At 42.5% G+C, this 8625-nt stretch overlaps 1 protein-coding gene across 1 annotated transcript in view; it reads left to right on the top strand.

Moving 5' to 3' along the window:
• mcf2la (mcf.2 cell line derived transforming sequence-like a) overlaps positions 1–8625 on the top strand; it is a 49049-nt gene that overhangs the window by 37210 nt on the left and 3214 nt on the right. Inside the window, exons 8-28 of the mRNA XM_037696562.1 lie at positions 322–446; positions 518–632; positions 718–837; positions 1056–1247; positions 1316–1507; positions 1593–1746; positions 1838–1890; positions 2270–2349; positions 2454–2520; positions 2596–2711; positions 4101–4170; positions 4248–4340; positions 4417–4509; positions 4609–4734; positions 6361–6582; positions 6664–6756; positions 6827–6905; positions 6983–7049; positions 7128–7225; positions 7379–7471; positions 7857–7925. Coding sequence (XP_037552490.1) covers positions 322–446; positions 518–632; positions 718–837; positions 1056–1247; positions 1316–1507; positions 1593–1746; positions 1838–1890; positions 2270–2349; positions 2454–2520; positions 2596–2711; positions 4101–4170; positions 4248–4340; positions 4417–4509; positions 4609–4734; positions 6361–6582; positions 6664–6756; positions 6827–6905; positions 6983–7049; positions 7128–7225; positions 7379–7471; positions 7857–7925 — 2317 coding nt within the window. The remainder of the gene's footprint in view (positions 1–321; positions 447–517; positions 633–717; positions 838–1055; positions 1248–1315; positions 1508–1592; positions 1747–1837; positions 1891–2269; positions 2350–2453; positions 2521–2595; positions 2712–4100; positions 4171–4247; positions 4341–4416; positions 4510–4608; positions 4735–6360; positions 6583–6663; positions 6757–6826; positions 6906–6982; positions 7050–7127; positions 7226–7378; positions 7472–7856; positions 7926–8625) is intronic.

Consider the following 8625-nt stretch of genomic DNA (forward strand, 5'->3'; position numbering starts at 1 on the left):
TGTTGTTAGCTCCAGAGCTAATTATATATGTTGTTAGCTCCAGAGCTAAATAAATATCACAAGTTGAACTTTTTAGGCTTAACTCCTTGTAATTTAGTCTCCAGTGCAACCGATGTACATCATCGCCCCAGAATGCATTGGGCCAGTAAAATAATGGTGACGTCGCTAGTTGAAAATTTTAACAAGTTTTCAAGTAATTATTATTTTTCACATCACAAACAACAACTTTTAGTGGAACAAAGAAATAACATATTAAGGCCAATGTCTGCACATAATCGGAGATCCCTTTAAAGAAGCTAAACTGATTTATTAAATCTTCAGGAGGACCTGCAGGTGGCGCTGTCCCAAGGAAAACGCCTGTTAGCATACATAAACGAGCCTCTGGAGACGGATCCTATGTACAACATGACGCAAGATGAACTGGAGAACTTGTCTACTGTGCAGAGGTACAAAACGAGACAAAAACAAACCCCTTGATAAAAAATAAAACAAATAAACCTCTTCACCCCCCTCTCAGACTCCTAGGTCAGCTGGATGAAACGGAGACGGCATTTGACGACTTCTGGGAACGTCACCGCACCAAGCTGGAGCAGTGTCTGCAGCTGAGACATTTTGAAAAGCACTTCCGTGAAGTTAGTTGGCTCGAGCTGAGGAAATCAATGACTGTGTTCGTCCTGCGTCCAATAATCAGACGCTCAACATCTTTGTGCTCTCCAGGTGCGCGGCCAGCTCGACGTGACGTTCGAGCGGTTATCGGAGTTCTCTGAAGTCAGCATAAGCCCCGCCCACGCGGAGCACGTCCTCCGAGAGCTCAGCAGCCACGAGGACAAAGCCTGCGTAAGATCTGATCCAATAAGACCTGGAAAAAATAGTATCTATTGTGTGTACTGGCATTTTCCTACACTGAACACTAGAAAGCATGTTTTCATAGTTATGATTGCCACAAAAAAGAACGAGTTCATTTAGTGTTTTTAGCCAGTACTTGGTCGGCTCATGACTTCAGGTTGTTTGATACTCTGGTCTAAAGATCAGATATGTCTTTTGTGTTTGGACAGGACTTGGTAGACCGTGCCCTGACCTTGGCCAGTGAAGGTGACATGCTCATAGAAAACTCCCACTACGCCGAGGACTCCATCAGGCCGAAGTGCAGCGAGCTGAGAGGTGTGTGTGAGGAGATCAGCTCCACTCTGACGAGCAAGAAGAGCCTCCTGCTCAGAGCCATGGAACTCCACCACGCTTTGGAGAAGGTAGGAGTCCCATCCAGGAAGGAGGTCCCTTTTAGAGCCTCGAGTATTGAGAAATGTTTTCTCTGCAGGTGTCCCAGTGGTGCGAGGACGGTATCTTCCTGTTGGCGAACCAACCAGTGGACCGTTGTCAGTCTCAGGATGGAGCCGAAGCAGCCCTGCAGGAGCTGGAGCGATACCTGGACACCGCAGCTCTCCACACCCTCGCGGACCACAGCGCCATCTGCTGTCAGTACGAGGCGGTGCTCAATCCTCAGCTCAGGGTCAGACGCCAAACTTTCAACAGACTTAATTAAATCTGCTTTTGGTACACGTTTCCAACGACATGTGTCCTCCATCCTCCACCAGGACCTGATGGACAAAGTTTTCCAGAAGCAAAGCTCCGTCCAGGAGATGTTCGAGAAAAGGCGAGTCAGCCTGAAGAAGCTCGCCGCCAAACAGACGAGACCGGTCCAGCCGGTAGCGCCGAGGCCGGAGGTCAAGTCTCCGCTTTCCTCTCCGAGTAAGACTCAATCCATCAACGTCTGAGTTCAAAATACGCGCATCACGAATTTTAAGACGGGGAAGACTAAAGGTGATCGTTTTGACTCTAGATCCAGAGAGAAAAGAGAGGAGACACTCGGCGGACAGTGCCCTCTGCAGAAAGGTAAAATCCAGATTTTAATTTTATTTTCGTACGCCCATCAAAAAGGCGTTACGTATTACCGTCATATTACGGTATAGTCTCCGTATGTACTTCCATAAACTTTCTCTTAACCGGCACCATTATTTCTGATCGGCTAAATATAATTTAATGAAACCTGATACGTATGCATCACGACTAGATGGAAGCGTCGCATGCCTTTCTCATCACCCCAAAGTCAAGGTCATTAATGAAGGTCAAATTCAAGACAAGGCCTTTGCTTGTTCGGGCCATAACCTCTGATTCGTATTGTGGGCGTACGATGCGACGCACACGATACAGTTGTTCTTCTTTCTGTCTGTATAACGTTGGATGAGATTAACAATTGTTGAGATGTTTCCAGTTGGAGTTCCCCATCCACAACGGTGGCACGAGACACGCCTCTCTGTCAGAAGAGGAGGAGAACCTGGCAGTCCTTCGGCGGTAAGTGTTCCTCCTGAGAACCGCGGATCAGAACGCTAATGCTCTGAAGGATCTTCTGCCGGATCAACGGGTCCGTTAAAGTGAGGTCTTTGTCTGGTTTCCAGTCATGTGATGAACGAGCTGCTGGAGACGGAGAGAGCGTACGTGGAGGAGCTTCTGTGCGTTCTGGAGGTGGGGCTGCTTCCGGTCCATTCCTCAACAGGTTGTTGGTTTTGTTCAATTGCTGATGTTGCCGTTGAACTTCAGGGCTACGCGGCAGAGATGGACAACCCCGCCATGGCTCACCTCATCCCCAGCACCCTGCTCAGCAAGAAGGACATCCTGTTTGGAAACATGTTTGAGATCTACCAGTTTCATAAAAGGTGCACTTCCTTCATTTGGTCTGTTTATTGTCTGAACGTTTCTCAATCATTCCTATTATTCAGATCCTTTTTTTTTTTAACGTATGTTTTTCAGCTCGTACCTCGTTCCACAGTTTTTGTTTTATTTTTAAAAATCATGTCTCAAAACGTTGAGCTCATTCAGGACTTTCCTGTGAATTTTGGTTTTTGTACAATTTTTATTTGTAGAAATATTTAGCCATGTTTTTCTCATTGAAAATGAATGGAGCTGTCTTCACATCCTTCAAACCCTTTAGCTGTTTGCAAACTTTTACTGCTCATTTCAACTTTTTTGTGCTTCTTTCAGCTTATTTTGGCTAAGTTCAGCTTTTTTGATTTCTCAGCTACTACTAATTTCATCCTTTTGGCTACTTTTCAGTTAATTTAAGCTTTTATGTGAACTTTTCAGCTTTTTGTGCATTTTCAGCTACTTTCACCTGATTTTCAGCATATTTTATCTGTTTTGTGCTGTTAAGTTTATTTCATTTACTTTTAGCTATTTTATGTTCCTTTCAGCATTTTTCATCTACTTTTTGCTTCTTTCTTCTAATAAAGTAAAAAAATCTGCTTTTTTCAGCTAGTTTTTGTGCAAGTTTTAGACATTTTAGCTTTTTTTTTTGTTGCTAATTTTAGCTTTTTGTAATTCTCTCAAATAATTTAAACTTGTTTATCTCCTCAGCATATTTCTGCTGATTTCAGCTTTTTTGGCTACTTTTTTCATATAATTTCAGTTTTTTTCTGCTCTATTCAGTTTTTTTTATACTGTTTTCAGATTTTTGATATCTATTCTGCTTCTCTTTTCCTATTTCAGCTTATTCTGTTCATATCTGCAGTTGTTTTCTGCTGATTTCAGATTTTTTGGCTACTTTTTTGGTGCCAATTTCAGCTTTTTTCTGCTCTTTTCAATTTCTTTTTTACTAATTTCAGGTTTTTGTTGCCTATTCAGCCTCTCTTTGCCTATTTCAGCTCATTCTGTTAATTTCGGCAGTTTATCTGCTAATTTCAGCTTTTTCAGCTACATTTTTTTTTTTTTTGCTAATTACAGCTTTTTCTGTTCTTTTCAATTTCTTTTATTTATTCATATTTTTGTGATCTAGTCAGCTTCTCTTTGTCTATTTAAGCTTATTCTAGTCATTTCTGCTGATTTCAGCTTTTATTGTCCAGCTTTCAGCAAATGTCAGCTGTTCAAATTCAGCTCACATTAACAGTCTGGATGTGAAACGCTTTCAGCTGGTGTCAGCTTCTTCAGCTGATGTCAGCTGAAATCGTTCAGCATGCTGCGTTCTCACAGGAACTGATGTTTCTCTAGTTCTGTTCAGTTTTGTTGTTTTCTGGAGTTTTTGAGTGGAGTTTTGTTTTCTCCTGTTTTAGGACGTTCCTAAAGGAGCTCGAGGAATACACCGACTGCCCAGAACTCGTGGGCCGCTGCTTTTTAGAGCGGGTATGCTCGCAACAAAACGAACAGTCACCTCCACGAGATGTCTCCGACTGAAATGACCTTTGCTCGTTTCTCTGCAGATGGAGGACCTGCAGATCTACGAGGCGTACTGCCAGAATAAACCTCGCTCCGAGAGTTTGTGGCGGCAGTGCTCCGACTGCGCCTTCTTTCAGGTCAGCATCAGTTTCACACCTAAGAAGCTTCGGCCACTTTCAGGGATCTTAGCTGTTTTTTGTTTATCAAACCCAGGAGTGCCAGAAGAAGCTGGAACATAAACTTGGTTTGGACTCCTACCTCCTTAAACCCGTCCAGAGAATCACCAAATACCAGCTGCTGCTTAAAGTCGGTCGTTGTTCGTTTGTTTTTTTTAAACTCCTTTACCCAGTTATTTTAAAAAACGAGCTTAAAGAAACTTTTACGGCTCCTTTCTCCTCGTTGCAGGAGCTGTTGAAGTACAGTAAGGGCTGCGACGGCTGTGAAGACCTCCAGGAGGCGCTCTCCTCCATCCTGGGCATCCTGAAGGCCGTCAACGACTCCATGCACCTCATCGCCATCACAGGATATGAGGTTGGTCAAAGTACGGAACGAAACGGCGATTCAACCTCCAACATCGAAGGTTTCATGACATTCAACTGCCAAAACGCAAGAAAATCTCAAGATGTGAATGCTGAGAGCTGAACAACCGAAGTTAGATGTAAAATAAGAAACTGAGCTAGCAAAGTTAACAGAAGCTAAATGCTAGCTAAAATGCTCAAAAAAGCAAAAGCTGAAAGAAGCAAAGTGCTAACTAAAAACTCAAATTAACTAAAGTTTTTATTAAAAACCTCAAAATAGCTAAACCCTAGCAACAACATATATTTAAACATTTACTCAGAATAGCAAAAGGCTAGCTAAAAGTAGCTAACTAAATACAAAAGTTAGCTAAATTAAATAATAAAGCAAAATCCCAATTGTGGGATGAATAAAGTCTTAAATACATTTTTGCTAAAAGCTAGAATAGCAAAATGCTAGTTCAAAGTAGAAAAACGCTAACTCGGGGTAGCAAAAGGCTAACTAAAAGCTAAGACAAGCTTTAGCTTGAAGCTAAAAATAGCAAAAGGATAGTTAAGTGTTTCAAAAACTCAATTACAAGCTACAAGAAGCAAAATGATAGCTAAAAGCCAAAGTTTTCTACATTTCTGCTAAAAGCTAGAATATGAAAATGCTACTTAAAGTAGTAAAGCATTAGCTTAGAGTATCAGAAGGCTAGCTAAAAGGTTAACTAAAAGCTAAAACATGCTAATTTGAACTAAACGTAAAAAACTAGCTTGAAGCTAAAAGTATCGGAAGCATAGTTAAATGTTTCAAAAGGTCAACTAAAAGCTAAAATGCTAGCTAAAAGACAATTAGCTAAATTCTAGATAAAAGCTAGAATATCAAAATGCTAGTTCAAAGTAGCAAAACACTAACTCACCATATTAAAAGGCTAGCTAAAAGTAGCTAAAAGCTAATTAAATATTTGAAAAGGCCATCTTAAAGTAAAATAGTTAAGATCTAGCTATTTATTAGCAAAACACTAACTCAAAGTATCACTAACTCAAAGTATCAAAAAACTAGCTTAAATGAGCTAAAAGTTAAATAAATGTTTCAAAATGCCAGCTAAAAGTAGCTAAAAGCTAACTAAATATTTGAAAAGGCCAGCTTAAAGTAAAATAGTTAATATCTAGCTATTTATTAGCAAAACACTAACTCAAAGTATCAAAAACTAGCTTAAAGGAGCTAAAAGTTAACTAAATGTTTCAAAATGCCAGCTAAAAACTAAAAGAAGCAAAACGCTAGCTAAAAACCTAATTTTTCTACATTTCTGCTATAAGCTAACGTATAAAAATGCCAGTTCAAAGTAGTGAAAGGCTAGCTAAAAGTAGCAAAAAGCTAGCTAAATATTTCAAAAGTCCAGCTAAAAGTAAAATAGCTAAATTCTAGCTATTGATTAGTAAATCGCTAGCTCAAAGTATCATAGGCTAGCTAAAACCTGACAGAAATAAAAGAATGAAAGTGTTTTAAAGAGATTAAAGTTTGAATGGATTATTCGTGTGTTTCTAGACGGATGAAAAATATTAAACTTTAAACAGAAGTCGTTGCACCTTTATTCTGAAGGAGCACAACGATCGCAGAAGTAGGTGAAGGTTATCAGCCGTGTTGTTTCCTGAGCAGGGGAACCTGTCGGACCTCGGCCGCCTGCTGATGCAGGGCTCCTTCAGCGTGTGGACGGAGCACAAGAAGGGCCACGCCAAGGTGAAGGACCTGGCCCGCTTCAAGCCCATGCAGAGGCACCTGTTCCTGCACGAGAAGGCGCTGCTGTTCTGCAAGAGGAGGGAGGAGAACGGCGAGGGCTACGAGAAGGCGCCGTCCTACAGCTTCAAGCACTCCCTGAACGTGAGCTCAAGGTCAAAGTTCGAAGGCGGCAGCGTGACGTTTTCCCGCGCTCCTAACAAACAAACGTTCTCGTTGGTTCAGATGAGCGCCGTCGGCATCACGGAGAACGCCAAGGGAGACAACAAGAAGTTCGAGATCTGGTGCAACTCCAGAGAAGAAGTGTTTATAGTGCAGGTAGCTTCATTTCTTTTAAAAACTAAAGTTTATTTTTTAAAAATCAGCTAAAACGGCCTTTTCCTTCTAGGCTCCGACGTCGGAGATTAAAACCGAGTGGGTGAAGGAGATCCGCAAAGTCCTGACGCAGCAGCTCAAAGCGTACAGAGGTAGGCTTGCTTTTTATTTATTTATTCTTCTCGTCTTTTTGTTCGGCATAGCAGCTCGTCACCACTTCCTGTTTCAGACGCCAGCCAGCAGAAAAGCTCGGACTCTTCGAATCCCGCCAGCAACGGCGGCTCCGCCTCCCTCAGGTCGGTGTCGCTTCTCGCGCGAGGCGGACGAAAGTGTAGGAATAAAACTTAAAGTTCTCCCGCTCTGGTCTCCTCCAGCCCCTTCCGCGGCAACAATCAGAAGAACCAGAAGAAGCAGGAGGAGAAGAAGGCGGAGCCATCTGACCCCACGTCCTGTTCTTCACCCAAACACAAAGGTGAATAAAACAAACGCTCCTCTTTGGTTCCTGCCGCCGCCGTCGACCCTTCATAACCCAAACTTCTCTTGTCTCCATCACCTTCACCTCCACGGCTCCGGTTCCTGTTTCCTCCCCTCCCGCTTCTCATTTCAAACCATTTTTTTCCTCTAGACGACGCCGTGACCAGCCCGACCACCGACAGGTCCTCGGTGGCTAAAAAGCGTTTTACTTTGCAGGGTTTCAGCAATCTGAAGAGTCCCAAAGGTAACGTGAGGAAACCTCAGCAAGCTTACGAGGTTTACAGCAGATTTCCTTTCGTTTTTTTAATCCTAATTTAGGCGGTTCAGAAAGCTATCTGCTGCAGGTATGATGTTTATTGTTCACAGAGAGCTGAACTGTCCCTTTAAGTCATAAAACCTGGAAGTTTCAGGTTTGATTTGAGTCCATTTTGGAGAAATGCTGCCACCTGGTGCTCAAAGTGAAGCATGGCTTCTGTTTCAGGGTTCCGTCAACATAAAGTTAAAGTTTTTTTAAACAAATATTCATATTTCTTTGTGTCTAATTAAAAAAAAAACTTTCTTTCCTCCCTGACTTCTCTCTCCTCCTCCTCCTCCTCCTCCTTCTCCTCCTCCTCCTCCTGACGGCTCAGCTCTGAGCCCGGAGCACGCCTCCAAACGCCACTCGGTCAAAAGTGACCCCACCCCCTTTGGCTTCAAAGGTACATTTCTTTTTTTTTTTTTTTATCCCGTCTCAGTGGGATATTTTTATTTTTAGAGGCCGTCGTTCACTTAGTTCCTTGTTCGAGTTTTGTGCCATAAAATTCCACCGGCGTCTGATGAAACCTCGGCGAGGAAAAAGCTGAGATGTTGTGTGGAACGTAAATTAAAACAAAACGTAAATATTTGCAAATTCAGTTAATCCATTTAAGAAATTGGACCAGTTTCATAAATTGATGAACTCATTCTGAGTTTGGAGGTAACGTGTCTCACAGAACCGCTGCCGTCTTCTCTGGACCAGAGCTCATTTATCCATAAATAAGGTCCAGAACTGTTCTGAGGTCAGACGGGACCAAATGTTCTGTTTGGAAAACACGGACATCACATCCTCTGGACTAAACAAGGACCATCCAGCCTGTTAGCAGCTTACATGTAAAATGACTGCCTCTCTGATGGTATGGGGGTGCATTAGTGCCTCTGATATGAGCAGCTTGAACATCTGGAAAAACTCCATCAATGTAGAAAAGTATCTACAGGATTTAGAACATCTGGTCCCGTCTAGAGAAGATCCAGGAATGTAGAACAGCTCCATCAATCCTCAATGAGAGCAATGGGACAGCATGTCCTCCAAAACCTCCAGCAGCTGGTCTCCTCAGGTCCTCCAAAACCTCCAACAGTTAGTCTTGGGTCCTCCAAAACCTC

The sequence above is a fragment of the Nematolebias whitei genome, chromosome 23 (assembly GCF_014905685.2).
Source record: "Nematolebias whitei isolate Nwh7 chromosome 23, NemWhi1, whole genome shotgun sequence".
Taxonomy (NCBI): domain Eukaryota; kingdom Metazoa; phylum Chordata; class Actinopteri; order Cyprinodontiformes; family Rivulidae; genus Nematolebias; species Nematolebias whitei.